Raw genomic sequence first — 16,772 nt, 5'->3', positions numbered from 1 at the left:
ATTTTAAGGACTACGCCCTATTTGCTGCAACCAGCATCCTCCAAGCTCCAGCAAAACATGCTAGAGATGACACTACTGACGATACAGAAGATGTTTAAAGAACACATCATCTCAAATGAAGCCTGAAACACAGTTGGAAGAAACCAAGCAAGCAAGACCGACTCCCATTGCTCAAGGCTGTCAGTATGGGGAACCAATAAACATTTGGCAATAACAGAGACCTTCCTTCCCGACATAGCTCTTCTCCTGATTTTACAGCATCATCTGGCCTTATAAACGTCTGCTTTTCCTCTATGCTATATTTTGCTGCCAACTTCAAGTCTGGCAAGGATGGATCTGCCAACTTCTTGGCTCTCTGTTACAAAAGAGAACATTATAAAGGAGAATTTGTGAGTTAGCTGATTTGTAAACACTGCAGCAAGTCACCATGTAAACATGTCGCTTATGTCCCTATTATTTCTCTCAAGCAGTTTACCTGGCACCTGGCACTGAATGCCAGGATTTTCACTTCCTTGTGCTATTACTGTTCTTTCCCAAGTAAAAAAACCCAATAACCTAGGTTTTTTGTTTCTTTTTGGAATGTTAAAAACAAAGAAGAACCCCTTAATTAAACAGTACTCAACAAGCGTCTCAATAATTAGGATAGGAGAAACACTAGCAGTATTCTGAATACAAATGAGATCCCCAGGTGCACTCACAGTTGTACAGTAGGATGCAGTTCAAACGTAGCCAATTAGAGAAACAGAACAGGTAAATAGACAGCAGAAGGCTCGAGACACATTGCTCATTTGAAACTATTACCACGGTGTAAAAGCCTTTTCTAAGATTGCTTGGTAAGATGAATACTGCAATAATTATCTGAACAGACATGATAAAATGAAACCGACCCCCTCCACATTAAAAGCATATGATTTAGCCCACCCAAAAATGTTACTTGTATTAAGAAGGCTTGCAGTTTCGGGTGCTGAATGCCCTTCCATTCCCAAGTACTTCCCAAGAAAGGCAACTGTGGTGGTACATGAACATCAACACGCTATCACATGGCATTGTTTTAGGCTGCTTTCATAGAAAACAGTAAGATGTAAGTAGTGTTCCTGAAACCAAGGCTGGTTTATGCATAAAATTCTATGCTGTAAAGCTTCTGTAATAACATCTGCTGGAAAAACATGAACAGCACAGCAACGGGAACATCATCAGCCTCTGAGAACTGGGAAGAGAGACAGAGTGAAACATTAATTTTGTTCATAAAATATATTTATTGTTGGTACAGAATGAGGCATATTCATCAGTACTTTATCAGAGTGAAGAGCACAACAGAATCGTTTCACGAAGGCCGTGTTAAATCGTAAGCGTTGGATCATTAACATCATTCCAGCAGAAGGCCTGATGAGAGACTTCATTAGACTACATCATTTGCAAAATAAGTTAAAAGTAAAATTTATGCCATTATCCACCATAAGAAAAACTTTATATAAGCAACAAATACAGTGAGGAGCAGCAGCTGACTTAGTCACAATGCACTGCCACATCCCGGCACACCAAGTGTTACATACCCATGCCTTTGACAGTGAGAAGTTTTTGAGGAGACTCTGCAGAGAAATAGCAGCATTTGAAGGATATTTCCCCTTTCTAAGGTCAGTGAGAGGTTCTTTTCTTTTCCTTTCTTCAATCACCAATAAGTGGATTTTACTAAGACTGAACAGTGTCTTCGGATGTATGATTTCTGATGTAATAAGATATAGGTCTTGGCTTTTCAAATGGTCACACTGATTGAGCCGTGATGGCTGCTGCTCTTGAAATGGCTCTTCCAGTTCTTCTCTTTATTGGTCTGCCCTGTAAATGGGCTGTCATATCATTCTTGGGAAAAAATGCTCTTCTGCTGAAATTAGAGTTGATGGTCTTGTGCTTGATTTGGACAATGCCTTTATCCTCCTCTCCCAAGCATGCTCTGCTAAGAAAATGGTCAGAGGGGAGGGAAGAGAGAGAGAGAAACACATGTTTCAATAACTCCAAGTTATTCCAGAGACACACTGAATTTTGGTGACATTTCCTTCCCAGAATTTGCTATTTTTTTTTTTTTCCTTTTCTTTTCAATTAAAATATAGAAAAAGAAACATTGTCAACATGCACGTCATCGCAGGGACAGGTCACAGAGGCAGAATGGAGCTATTTGAGGGCTCAACATGCCAGACATTTGGAGGACTGAAGAGCTGCAGGAACGACTCCTATTCATCCATCTTAATGCTATCATAGCTCCAGTCATGCTATGGCTATTAAGGAAATTAAAATGTCTGACCTTACAATAAGATAAATCCTGTTCCCAGCAGTTACATACTGGAGGAAATATATCCCGAAGTCACACAGCACTAAGTATGTCCCCTACCTACAGCCTTCCTATATTCCAAGTCATCATCATAATCTTGATAGTCTGAACATGTCGCACTGAACTTACACTTCATTATTCACCTCCTGTGCACAGTCAGGCCACCCAGAGCTAAAAGGACAGATCTGTCAAGTACTCCAAGAATTATTCCTACTGCCACAGCTCTGCTACAGGGTCTCGACTCTGTTCAGAGGTCCTGGCCTCTACCATGAAAATGCAGACTTGCAGGGATAATATGCAGAGCTCTGTTAAGAGCTTCCTACTGTCATGAACCTTAAATGAAAGGCCATTAGAAATGAGCAGATGTAAAGATACTACATCTCTAGAACAGAACTGAAAGAAGGATCTAGCATGCTAGAGATCATCTATCTGCACTCACTGGTGGGCTATGAAGTTGACCGAAGCAATCTATTGTTCTTGCTTTCAATATCCAGAAAGTAGGAAAGAAATTATTAATATCCTTGTAAAAAAAACATATGAAGGGGTCTGACAGTGTTTTTGGCTTATGTCAGGAGCATACCCAAATGTGACCCTTGAAATCTCACAGGAGACCTACAAAAGCTGACTACTGGAACACTATTGGACCAGACTGGGAACTGCAGACCAGCACAGAGTCATAGAATCATAGTATTACCCAGGTTGGAAAAGACCTTGAAGATCATCAAGTCCAACCGCAGCCTAACCATAGTACCCTAACTCTAAAAACTCTCTGCTAAATCATATCCCTTAGGGCTCAGGAAAATCAGCAATAAAGAGAATGGAAATCTGTTGTCTTTTCAGGATGAGAAGCAATGGGTTTAAGGTGCACCAGAGGAAGTTCAGGCTGGATATTATGAAATGTTTCTTCCCAGAAAGAGTGGTAATGTATTTGATCAGGCTGCCCAGGAGGTGGTGGAGTCATCATCCCTGGAGGTGCTCAAGAAAAGGGTGGATGTGGTGATTGAGGTGATGGTGGGTGGGCATGGGTCAATGGTTGGATTGGATGATCTTAGTTGTCTTTTGCAACCTTAATCATTCTATGATTTAAATTCTCACAGCCTTTCCAAAAATCATCTGGTGAAACACTCAACGATATCAAGCCGTGTTTCTGCAAGAAGGATTAAGATACATCCCAAGGAGTCGACAGTGAGCTCATGCAAAGATGCTGAACGTCTCTGTGATCACAAACAATATCTATAAGTTGTGATAGAGAGGTTCAGACTAACAGAATAAAAGGAATCAGTTTTATGTTCCCTCGCTGCTTTGCTTTTATAAACAAAGACAGGGGAAACTTGTATTAATTAAGAAAACCCCCCATCTCAGTTTACTGACAGGATCCCCTCAGAGATTTCTGTAGACCTGTTGAAGGCTATTTCTACTGGAAGTCTCCTTTTGCAGAGGTAATGCAGAAACTTGCTCCAAGCCATTGCTGGGCTGAACATCAACTTGGGGTAAATTTAGCACTGCATAAATTAACACTGGAAATTCCCAAAAGAGAGGAGAAAAATGCTGTTACTTCTCTTCCGTTTAGTGTCCTAGGGAAAGAAATCACAGGTATTTGTTCACTAAGTGCCTATTTCTACCCACAACATTTAATTACTTCACATATTTATATTATTTCCTTGATTTACTTTTTTTTTTTTTTTCATGACATCAATGCAGGTGCGAAGCGAATGTGGTCTGAACCTCTCATAATTAACTTTCTTTAATCCAGGTAAGTGCTAAATGGTGGCCATAAAAGACAGTGTCTTTTTATTGCGCTTCAGTTCACAGCCGCACTAATTTAACATATTCTTCCATGATTCAGTGAGACAGTACCTAGTGAAAATACTGGAGAATGAGGCTGAATAAAATGGTTACTCTGACAAGGATGCATGATTGAGGACCACTCTGTCCTACAATTTACAATAATGGTTACAAGGCTGAAGGGGCTGAAGGACAGCATTTTGTAGCCAGGCTGTCAGACAACAGCAGCTGTTGCTATCATTCCATCGAGTACATTTCAGACCTAACCTGCCTGCAGACTCTTACACCCCTGTGAAATAAGAGGTCTAATAGGAAAATACTGCTCAGATGTCATTAAGGCTACGCTGCGGTTGTGTTTCCACACAGGAATTAGGACTCCCTGTAGCACAAGGAAAAATAAAACTGGGTATTTCAACAGCCACATAGTCCACATCAGTGAGCAGTAGATTAGGACAAGCAATACTAATGCCAGTGGCTGGTCCGTATTATTGCAGCTGCTGCAATAGCTGGAGATCCTTCAGCAGTGGGAACACAAATCCACAGTACAGGCAATCCCAATGTCTTCCCTTTAATGGCTCCATTAAGCAGTTTTTCTCTCTGCTTCTATTATAATAAAATACAAACATTAATAATAGAGCTTAATTTATCTCGCTAGCTTCTCATGACTTTGGGAGAAGATTTAAACTGAAGATACAGCAATGTGTCAAACTCCTCTGAATTAACAGCTCTCTGGGACTTTCTAACAAGGGGAGAAAAGGACAGATAGAGACATGAGATTACAGACAAGATGAGAAATAAGGAGCATACAGAAGAGAGGGTGAGATAATTATAAGCAAGATAGGAAAGAAAGAGGAGTCAATAAATTCAATTTATGAAAAGCACAGAGTGTGCTCAGCCTGAGCACAAGTGCCCAGACTCACCGCCAGGAAATCGGATTAGTTAACTTATTTGGTTTTCAATATCTCGGTCTATTCCCTCTAGCAAATTTTCTTCTTTGTTTGTTTCTTGTAGCCAATGTCAGTTAACTTTTTCATTTCTGAATCCGCTATTTATCCTGCTCTTCTGTCTTCCGACCAAGCAGACATAATAGGTAATTCTGCAGTATTTTATAGCGGTGTTTGGCAATTATTTCAAAGTAACTGCTTGTCTGGACTTCCAGGCAATCAGCGAGTAAAAATAATTACAATTACAGCTGCAACATGCGGAGGATGAGCTCTAGAGGACTGATGTTCGTTATGAAAAACAATCATTCCTGCTTGCAAATATTTCCATCATAAAAGGCTTCTCTTTCTCTGTTATCGTAAGAGAGAAACCTCTGAATTCTCATCTTGAAGCACGTGTGAAAGAGAATAAGAAGCATTCGGGAAACACTTTTAACTACTTGACAGGCTTGGCTGAAGATCTTCAACACAAAAATGTGTTTAAAAGGGCTCCGAAACTTAATGCTCATATTTATGCAATTTCCTTTCCCTGCACCTTCTGAACATGAATTAATTCGCCCTCATCGTAGCCTTCTGAAAACATTCCTGCAAGATATAAACTTCAGTTATAGCTTAAATACGTATAATTAATTAAGATAAAATTTGCAGTTCCTGTTAAAAATAACACAGAATTATAAATACGGTAAATGACTTTTCCAGATGACGCAAGCAGCAGTGATGCCAAATACACAACGACCTAATATAATTTACTGGCCCTTAATTTCTTCTTCTAAGAAAAGGGTAGGACTGTTTATGAGGATGGACAGTGATAGGACAAGGGGGAATAGTTTTAAACTAGGACAGGGGAGGTTTAGCTTAGAGATAAGGAGAAAGTTTTTCACCCAGAGAGTGGTGATGCACTGGAACAGGTTGCCCAAGGAGGCTGTGGATGCCCCAGCCCTGGAGGCATTCAAGGCTAGGCTGGATGTGGCTCTGGGCAGCCTGGTCTGGTGTTTGGTGACCCTGCACATAGCAGAGGGTTGGAACTGGATGATCATTGTGGTCCTTTCAGGTCATTCTATGATTCTGTGATTCTAGAGTGCTTCAAAAACATTCTTTTTTTTGGAATACAACATCAGACTAAGTGAAAGCTTTGAAAAAACTTCACATACACACCAATTCTTGCTTGCTATGGTAGGAAGGGACCTGGGCAAAACTCACCATACCTCTCACACCTGGGTGTGTGAGCATGGAGCTTTAGAAAGGAGACCCTCAGGCTATGATATCAGGGAAGATTTTTCATGAGCAGAGAGATGTGCAGTTCTAAAGGCAGTGAAGGAACACAGGAGCTGAGCACATTAACAGGTGTGCAGGAGAAATATCCAAGGGTGTAACGAAGGAGGTAAATCTGAAAGGGACACGTTGATCTCATTGATTTTTATACTTCATCGTGGGTATCCTCTTGGGTCAAAGTTTTTACTGATGATAACAAGGTTTAATATCATGAGGTGATTTCAGAGCTGCCTGGACAGCCCCACAAATTGTCCTTGTCCTGCACTGCAGCACATTCACAGAACAAGCTGCAGCTGCTGAGCTTGTCATCCAGCACTGCCAAGCTGCCCATTCAGACAGGAGCAAACTAACTATATAAACAAAGAATTACAATAATAGCACCCCACAAATGAATTAAGTGCTGCAGAGTGCAGAAAACCCGTTAGCACTGCAACTGTTGTCTCCCACAAAAATTTACAGAGCACTTAAACCGAGAGAAGCATTAACTCCTGGAAGATCTTGAGCAGTACAGGAGCAAGACTGCACCAGTTTAACTGCAGAAAGGTCAGAGTGAAAGATGATAGCCAAACTCTTTCCAGCGAGATGGGGGTTGGCCTCTTTTCACAGGTAGCGGCAGTAAGACAAGAGGGAATGGCCTTATGCTCTGTCAGGGGAGGTTCAGATTGGATATTAGGAAACCTTTCATTTCATAAAGAGTGGTGAGGTACTGGCACAGCTGCCCAGGGAGATGAAGGAGCCCCCTGGAGGTGTTCAAGAATGTGGAGAAGTGGCACTGAGGGACGTGGTTAGTGGGCATGGTGGGGATGGGTTGACAGTTGGACTGGATCATCTCAGTGGTCTTTCTCCAACCTTAATGATTCTTAAAATCTATGATTTTCACATGATGAAATATTAACTCATAGATTTTAGCACAAACAAAGATTAAAAGACTTCTTCAAATACTTTCTACCCACAGGGGGAATGGTTTAGGTGAGATAATAGGAGGAAGTTTTTCATTCAGAGGGTGGTGATGCACCGGAACAGGTTGCCCAAGGAGGCTGTGGATGCCCCATCCCTGCAGGCATTCAAGGCCAGGTTGCATGTGGCTCTGGGCAGCCTGGTCTGGTGGTTGGTGACCCTGCACATAGCAGGGGGGTTGGAACTGGATGATCTTTGAGGTCCTTTTCAACCCAGGCCGTTCTATGATTCTATGGTTATATGATTATATATGTAGCCTATAGGCATGTTTCCAAATGGCTTCTTTAAGAACACAACTGAGATCAACACACCTCTGTATATGAAAAAATCAAGCTGATAAAAAGGAATTATCTTTAGAACTTTTAGCTTTTTTTAACAGGAACATTTATATAGTACTGTCTTCTCCATACTGCTGCCCTAACGAAGCATATATGTTTATAATCTAACCTAGCAACATGTAGAGTAGCAAACTGAATGTAGAGGAGGAAAGAGCAGGTAAATGTCTGTTAGAGCCATTGAATACTTACAAGAAATCAAGACTTCCAGCTGGTGAGCAATCTAGTCTGAGACATCCATTCATTTGTTACTGAAAGTGGTGGTATTTATGACATGTAGTACCACTTAGTTTAATCCCCTTGTCTGACTGCTAAATCTGCAGATACCAGGAAACATCTGCCAACAGTGTAAGCTCCTACCCTAAACAATGGTTTCCCAAGGGAAGAGATGGAAACCCTATCATTTAAGTAAATTGAAAGTGGACACCACAGAGCTTGTGAGAACAAATGCGCAGGGAACAGTGCTGCTTAACGTGTACAAGGGACTAATTGGATAATCTGACTGTTTCCTCTTATTTTTTTTTCCCTTCTACAATTACTCTAGTAGAAAGATTCCTACACTCACCTGTTTGGCATGATTGACACAATGCAGGTACTGGCTGGCCAGCGCAGAGCAGCTGAGGGTCTCCTGAGCATGTTGCTTGTAACACTGCAGAATTTTGTCCTGCAGATCAGCACAGACTGGTTGAGTCTCGTATCGCCTGAGGAAAGAAAGAAAAAGATGTTGGTTTCCTTCTCAAAAACGTTTTGGGAGAGAAGCAACTTTAAATAACAAAAGTGAGGGAGAACACTTTAAAATCACAAAAGGAAGACTGGCGTTTAGAGCAGGTTGGGTTTTAATCCAGATAACATCAGACCAAATGTGACCTGCTAGGACCGCAGTTGTCATCCTGATCCAGTTCTTGGTTCTAGCTGGCAGAGAAAATCAACATCCAACTTCATTTGAGGATGTGCTTTTTCTTTTCCAGTGGTGAAGCACTGCAACAGGTTGCCCAAGTGTGGGATGCCCCATCCCTGGAGGCATTCAAGGCCAGGCTGGATGTGGCTCTGGGCGGCCTGGTCTGGTGGTTGGCGACCCTGCACATAGCAGGGGGTTGAAACTGGATGATCATTGTGGTCTTTTTTAACCAAGGCCATTCTGTGATTTGAACTGAAGATCATACTAAGCATGTCTGATCTCACCTACATTAAGAAAAATAGAGAAATGCAGGACTCATTAAGCTTCATAGCTGTCTAGTCCTGTGGCCATACAGTCTCACCTCTTATTAAATATTGCTGCTGCAGAAGACAGAAAGCGCCCACTGGGCTGACCTACACAATGCAGAGAACCTGCTGCCATCAGCAAATCACACAATCTGCTTTTGCTGATCTGATGATAGCCTCTATTTTCGGCACATCCTCCTCCCCTTCTCTTCTACCCATCACCTCCATTGTAACCCTGCTGCCAGATGTGCAAGTTATTTAGGAATTTTGTCTGTTTTCTTTACTGTTTGAATTAATTACTCTTGCCATCTTTTTGGCTGATGTAATACACAAAGGAATGGAAACTATTCTGCAAAACCAAACCTTTTTTGGACAAAAATCATGTCATTTGTATTTATCTATATATTGTCACCCACACAGTGACACAGAATTTACAGAGGAATACAACTCCTATTTTAGAAGCAAGATGTTGGCAAAATGATAAAAAATGCAATGTAATTTTAAGCTAATCAGATATTTATTTTATAAACAGCTTTTAAGGTACTCATAATCTAAAATCACAGAATGACCAGGGCTGGAAAAGACCTCCAAGACCACCACTAATATTTCCCCACTAAACAATGTCCTTACTCACTGTTATAACTGTTTTATACCAAAAGAAATTCACTAGTAGGAAAAAAAAAAAGCACAACAACAACACATGAAACTTCATAGAAAATCAGCAGCTAAGGTTTATATAATACCATTTGTTTTATGTGTGAGAACTGCATACTTAAATATACTTTCCCATTTAACCTACTGGGAAAGCCAGATTGTTCTAACATCCATTGCAGCCCACATTATTTTTAGTCCAATGAGGTCGTAAAAAGAACAGGACTTATCAGCAGCTGCGTCCTCAGATGAATATTCTGTTCTTTCTTATTTTGCTGATTGGCCCGGGCAGATCTCTGCTTTAGTACAGTGAGAAAATGAAACATGAAGCACAATGTTGTTCTCCTTGGGGGAAATGACTTCTTGGCAATGACTCAAGATGTAGTACCAAAGAAGAAATGCAAAGTCTCCTTGATTTTACAGTATATACTGATATAAAACAGCTCTCTTTACTCCTTTCATTCATTACCGTGCATTTGTGAAATACCTAAAACAGAATTTAAACGCAGTCCCCAGAGCTTAAAACGCTTCATGATCTGGAAGTTCAAACTTCTGTAGGCTCTTGCAGATGAGGATTTTCCCTTAATCCCTCCCTCTTCTGCTATCAGCGAGCATTTCAAAAGCGTGTCAGGCATCAAAATGTATGACCACAAAATGCTGAACATTGACTGACTTCAGCAGAGTCTGTGGCTGTAATGGGGTGAAATAGGAGTAAGAGAGGAAGCACCGTGCATGCTCTTTGTAGATGTGTGACTCAGCTCTCACCCTCTGTTGATTGATTTTCCCTTAAGCCATGCCATCAGCGCCCATTCAAAGCCCACTTACTACTCCTTATTGGAATGCTCCAATGGACACTTTACAGTGCCCACAGTACCGGAGCACCATAAGATATGTTGACTTATTTTCATACCATCATTTCCCATTGGTGATGTTTCCAACCGTGCCCTCAGCCCACTCCTGCAACGCAGTCCCAGTGCTGGTCAGTGTAGCAAACAGGGCCACTTTCTTGAAGTCAACAAAGTCCATTTTCTTGGATTAATCTGTTCAAGGCGAGCACCAGCTCTGTATTGATCTGCTGTGCTTGTTACGCTCCCCTAATGCACTATTTGCACTTTTGGGAAAACACTAAATGAGATTACTATCTAACATTAGATGGCCATAAAGCATGCGGGGCAGGATCTCCTTTGCAGGAAAGAAGGCTGCAGTGTGCATTATGGTAAAGCAAGCAAAAGGTCTGTGATTGATTTCTGGCAGGTGATGGATGGCAGGACTCTCAGACGGTCGGTCAGAAACAGCCAACAGCAAGGAAACTCCTCAAAAGGGAAATGAAACATCTCCCTCACTGATAGCTTCTCCAGTGTTCCCGTAAATAATGATAATTTTACAGAATTTAAGAGTCTGGTGGGGTTTGACTGAAGATTTAGCTGGTAAGGAAAGGTAAGCAGTACAGAAACAGTAGTTATGAAGAATCTGCAGGGAAAACATAAAGATTTTTAAGACTTGAATGGATCGAGCAACGTGCTCAGGTTCCAGACCTGGCCTCACTGAAGCAGAAGGTTCCTTCTCTGGACTGCTTTAAGTCCTGATATGTGTATTTTGCAATATATAGCAGGGAAGTTTGTACTGATTTTTTTTATCATTTAGGAATTTCACAGTGAAATTAAAGAAAACAATCAGAAAAATACATACTGTAGTGGTCAACGGGGGCTGAAGGACACTCTGACAGACCTCCATCCTCATTCAGTGCAACTCAATAACTACTTCCCAGAGTCAATACAGGTGAAATTTAAAATACCTTTCTCCTCCAGAGTCAATATGAACAGCAGCTTGCTCTGCGCCCCGCACCACACGGCATGCTTTTATTAACGTGTTTTTATTAAGTTTACAATTACTCGATCTGCTTTCCCTTTCCCAGCTGCTCCTCAAGCATCTCATCTGCCAGAAAAATATTTCTGTGTGCTCCGAGGCAGCCGTGCGCCCACCTTTTCCATCAAGCTGATGCACCGCAATCTCATAAAGGTAATGGGATGAAGACACAAAAGAAAATAAGAGAGAGCTTTAAAAAGAAATATTCTATGCTAAAGCACGGAGAGAAAATTTAATGAGAGTAACTTTGTGCTCATCTAGCCTCTCTCAAAGAGCATAGCTTATCATATTCCCGGGGGCTCCGAGAAAAGGAGCCCCTTCATGGCATTCAAACAAAATGTCTACTGAAGAGGAAATGTGAAATCACCCTGGTAAGTTTCGTGATAAAACTGACATTCTGACTGAAGGAATCTGAATGGCTGATGAGTTTCCAACTGTGCAGGTATCTGGCATAATCCCACCAGATCAGGACTTCAGGCAATTGTCATAAAATATAGAAAAAAAAAAAATAGCAACAAAACCCAGCATGGATTACGAAAAAATCGTGCACTAAATGGCCAGAAGTATCCAGGGCTCAATTTGATTCCTCATTAAAATGCTGACACTCATCAGAAGCATCTGTTCTTCTCTGTGTAACCCTTGGCATCCAGTGCTAGCCCTATGCTGCTCAATAAAACGCCTTGGGTCTGAGGTCAGGCAGCAAAGCACAGCACAACCCAAAACTATGTGCAAACTCTTTGCCTACAAATCAGCATGTGTGTGGCCAAATTAGAACTCGGGGACACTTTCCACCACGTGCTCTATGCTGGGTGCCATCCAGGGAAGTGCTAGCTTCAAAATCCAGCCTTGCAAAGGAGTGTGCTACCTGGTAGACCCAATGCAGCAGCACAGGAGAGAATGAACCCAATGTCTCGACCTGCTTTACTTGCTCCTGCTGCTGCTATCAGAGCCCAGCAGTGCTGGGCAGCACACACAGTAAGGGAAAAGTCTGTTTCTGTCCTCAAGTTGCTTACAATGCACATAAAGAAGTAATGCACTGATGCATGGGAGTGCACAGGGGATGGAAGTTAGCATCATGGATCATTCGACATCAAACAGCAAACTGGAAATAACAGCAAAGAACTAGTAGAGCTTCAAAAGTGAAGACTCTCCTTCACCCACTGGAAGGAGGTTGTGGTGTGGTTGGCCTCTTATCTCAAGTAACAGCAATAGAATGAGAAGTAACAGCATTACCATCCTCTTCTAAGATTACCTCATCCCAGAAGAGTGAATTGCACAGGCCCACTGCTCAGTGAATTCACTGAACAGTATAGAGAACAGTTGCAAAACAGATAGCAGGGGGAAAAAAAACACATGAAAGGGCACATGGTAATGAAGGTCCTTTCTGCTGCACCATTATTTTTAGCTCTTCAATTAATTTACTCTTTATATTAAATAATCTTTTAAAGCTCTCTTCACACGTTAAATGAGTGATGACTTGCAAGTGAGTTATGAAACATGTAAAGCACAAACCAAACGGGTTTGCTCTTCTAAAGATCATTTGGAAGGAATACCACAATCTGATTTCTGAGTATCTGTAACTGATGTTATGAAGCAGTCCATAATCAAACTGTGCCCACACAAAGCCCTCCAAATTACCATGTGGGAAGCGCTGCCAGCATAAGATCAAGTACTGTGGAGTTGATTCTTGCTTTTATTTACTCTTGACAACATAGTGTGACTTTTCCAAAAGCTGCAAAGGAAAGAATCTTCCTAACAAATCTCTGTGGCGAAAGGGAACTACAGTTGTTCCTGCTCTGTTAACATTCAATAAATGCCAAATGTGGATGGTACCACTCAACAAATGACTTCTGCAGAAGTCTGAGTACAACCTGAAGTTGGACTCTGATCCCTTCCAACTTGGGATATTCTGGTTTTACAAACTCTGCCCCCAGTATAAGCGTTTTTGGTGCTATCAGGGATCAGCTCCTGTGTTAATGCTGCCCATGTTATTTTTAGACCCTCTGGCCTAAAATTCCAGCACTGATAAAAGCTTTGGCAAATGTTTGACATCATCTCATTTATTTCATCTCTATTAAGAGCAAATAAAAGTCTGTTTTCAGCAGTCTGACCTCTGAAATTTAGGGATGGAGATGAGGAGGAAAGACAGATTCCAGTATATTCATATACACGCACCTCTTGAAAACAGATGATTAATTATGTCTAGAGTGCACTGAGTCAAGTTTAATACGCTGATGAAAACTTGGTTTAACAAGAGGACTGGTAGTCGGCACTTCGGCCTTTTTGGATGCTTTTTTCTTTGCCTGGTGAAGGTTAAGGAGGGAAGGTTTAGGTTGGATATCAGGTGGAAGTTCCTTACTATGAGAGTGTTGAGGTGCTGGAACAGCTGCACAGAGAGGCTGTGGATGCCCAGTCCATCCCTGGAGGTGTTCAAGGCCAGGTTGGATGGGGCCCTGGGCAGCCTAGTCTGGTATTAAATGTGGAGGTTGATAGCCCTGCCTGTGGTGGAGGGGTTGGAGCTTCATGATTCTTGAGGTCCCGTCCAACCCGGGCCATTCTATGATTCTATGATTCCCCACCTGGTAGGATAGGATAGCAGTTCAGCTTTTACAATAAGCAAAGTGGAAATGGTTCCTTGTAATGCAACAATTTATTTCTTGCATGCAGGGAGGAAGCAGCATCACAGAGATTAACAGAGAGAATTTACAATCTCAAATCTGGCAAAGTGCATAAATACAAGAACAACTTGAAGAAGTGATTAATTTCACATTTGCATGTGCAGTTACACACATTCTTACACCCCTTGTTGGGCTGGGACTTCCAGTAGGATTAAATCAGAATGGGATTCAGAAAAGATTTCCTAGTTGTGAATCCTAATTAAGCTGATGAACCAACTCTTCAACACTGTAGGACATTACATTAAGTAGACTAGGATCTCTCCAGCCTAGGTAAAGAATTGCAAATGAACATAAGGCACATGTATGAAACCATCATTGGTGTAGGGAACAATTATTCGTAGAGGTGGCCAATGAAGTATTCTAGCAGCAGGATTACAACTCAGGAGACAACTCAAGCCTTTTCTAAACAACACATAATGAAAAGCTGAAGTCACTGCAAGGGGATACTGGGGTATCATAAGCGCAGTTGGGTTCAGAAGCCAATTGTAAGGTACTGCCCATCAAAGGATTAAGAGCAAAAATGCAATGTTAGGCTCAGGAATGCCACACTGCACTACTTGTTTGGCATCCCTGTGTAATTCCCCTATTTTGTTCAGTTTTCCTGAGGCATCCACTCCTAGCAGCTGCCCGATCAGCCAGAAGGACCTCTGATCTGACCTACTGAGACTGTGTATGCTCTGAACACCTTCATCAAAGAAATGAGGCTACCGTCCATCCTGACAGACACCATTAATTGGAACGCTTTTATTTAAATTGATATTCCTTGAATTTTATTATCTCAAATAACTCCTTAATAAAATTCCCCTCCCTGAAGAAAACAAACAAACCAGTAGCCTTAAAATACAAACACCACCCAATACACCAACAAATTATTATACAAATGTACCTTACACACAGCTGGTCCTTGCAGCTGCAAGGGGAACAACATGCTGGAATTACCCAAATTGGGATGCACATGTTTAACCCTAGAGCTTGAAGAACAATTTTCACTGAATACTAGGATATAAGCTCTAAATGCTAAAACAAACAACTACATGGATGACAGCAATGCAATTTTTAGTCTTCTAAATGGGCATACACGCCTTTGTACTATAAAGATAATATAGCAAGTATAATCTTGAATAAAAATCAGCTTGGAAAGGCACAGTTTAATCTAGTTGGAATACACTGTACCCATGTAATGTGAATACACGAGATAAATACAATAGAAAGAACTTCTTGATCTTGCACTGATCAAAACCAGCTTCTATTTTGGTAAATTAGGAGAGAATGATCATCTTGGATGCATGTAAGCCTGTCCAAGAACAAGGCAGAATGGTAAACAAACAAATCCAACCATAAATCTGCTCAGTCTGATTTAAGCATAACCCCGTCCATCCACGCACACACAATCAGCATTGTGACGCCTGCGTTTCAAACCTCATTTTGAGTTTGCATGTAGCATCACTTGAGATCTGTCTCATTACTCCTCCCAAGAAGTGATCTAATGAAGACTGGCAACATTTCACTCTCTCAGCTGTTTGTGAGCAGAGAAGTCAAAGACCACCATGGCCAGCAACACCAGGTGGTGCCATTTCTTAGAGTTATGAGTTTTGGGGTGCTTCCTGGCACCGTACAGGTCTGGGTAAAGCATCTTCCAAAAGGAGCTACAGCAAACAGCAGGGAATTATTGCTCTCCTCAGATCCAGCCTGAGCTGATCGCAAAGCAGATTCAGTCTTTGTGAAATTTAATTGATGCTTTGGCTGACATTTCTGATAGATGCGTGATGCCAGTGGTCTGCAGCCACTGCTGTTCCAGGGCTATGTGGGTGTATTGACTAGCATTGCATACTATGTAAAAATACAACAAAATCTCTCTAGCTTTTAAAGAAAAAGAACATTTTGCAATAGTTTGTAATCTGTTTCTATACAAAAGCGGCGAAACAACACCATGGTAAACTATCCATTAAAGTGGACAAAATTATCACTTTAATTTTATTTATGTTCCCATGTTCAATTTTCCACAGTAATGTAACATCACAGAGTGTGTGTGAAAGCGCATACACACAAAGAGAAGAACACAGACAGATCTGAGTAAAGACTAACCAACCAAATGAGCAGCATAAACCAAATACACAACTGTGGATTTATTATTGCTGCGTATTTCCCAAGGGCTATACAATTCACTTCAGGCTTTGTAAACTCATGAGTAACATCATCATCCTAAACTCGTGATAATAAAATCTTCACAGCACCTTACACTACTCCACTAAAAAACAGCTTTCCTCTTATATAGGTGGTATAAAGTGTGTTGTAATAAGGAGACACATTTCTTATCTATAGCAAAGGTCAACTGCTGCACTAAATATGAAGCACCACAAGACACCAACTCGTGGCACATTATTATCCAAATATTACTCTCTTGAGCAATATATGTTTAACTATTTTATTCAGCCATAAGAGGCCTGAAAGCCTGCTACTGACCACAAACATAAGACATTTTATGAGGCAAAGCAGTGTGCAGAAAAAGCAATCAACAGTTAAACACTTCAAGCATCACTGCTCCCGTGGGCGATGATTACTGGAGGGAACTGAAGGTTGCAATCTTAAAAGTTAAGAGAGAGTAAAATAAATGCCTATTTTTCATCTGGGCATGAAGTTTTTCAACTAAAAGAGGGCTTGGATTCACTCTTATAAGATATGAAGACTATTTGTGCTTCCCCAGGTCTTGTACCAGGCTGTGGCGAGTCAATCTTTTTAGAAAATATCATCAGCTGTGCTG

The 16,772-nt window shown here is 41.2% G+C and overlaps 1 protein-coding gene across 4 annotated transcripts in view; it reads right to left on the bottom strand.

Annotated features, from left to right (window-relative positions):
* Positions 1 to 1,236: 1,236 nt before the first annotated feature.
* The window catches only part of CHCHD3 (coiled-coil-helix-coiled-coil-helix domain containing 3), a 146,149-nt gene continuing 130,613 nt past the window's right edge, over positions 1,237 to 16,772 (bottom strand). For 2 of the 4 annotated variants that reach the window (XM_015861502.2, XM_015861656.2), the window contains 2 exons: positions 8,179 to 8,314; positions 1,237 to 1,951 (listed from right to left, as the gene is read on the bottom strand). In XM_015861502.2, the coding sequence (XP_015716988.1) occupies positions 1,925 to 1,951; positions 8,179 to 8,314 (163 nt within the window). In that variant the 3' untranslated portion in view covers positions 1,237 to 1,924. The remainder of the gene's footprint in view (positions 1,952 to 8,178; positions 8,315 to 16,772) is intronic. The other 2 variants (XM_015861569.2, XM_015861752.2) reach the window with 1 other exon arrangement.

Source organism: Coturnix japonica, chromosome 1, assembly GCF_001577835.2.
Source record: "Coturnix japonica isolate 7356 chromosome 1, Coturnix japonica 2.1, whole genome shotgun sequence".
NCBI lineage: Eukaryota > Metazoa > Chordata > Aves > Galliformes > Phasianidae > Coturnix > Coturnix japonica.
This window is presented reverse-complemented; position numbering and strand designations above follow the sequence as displayed.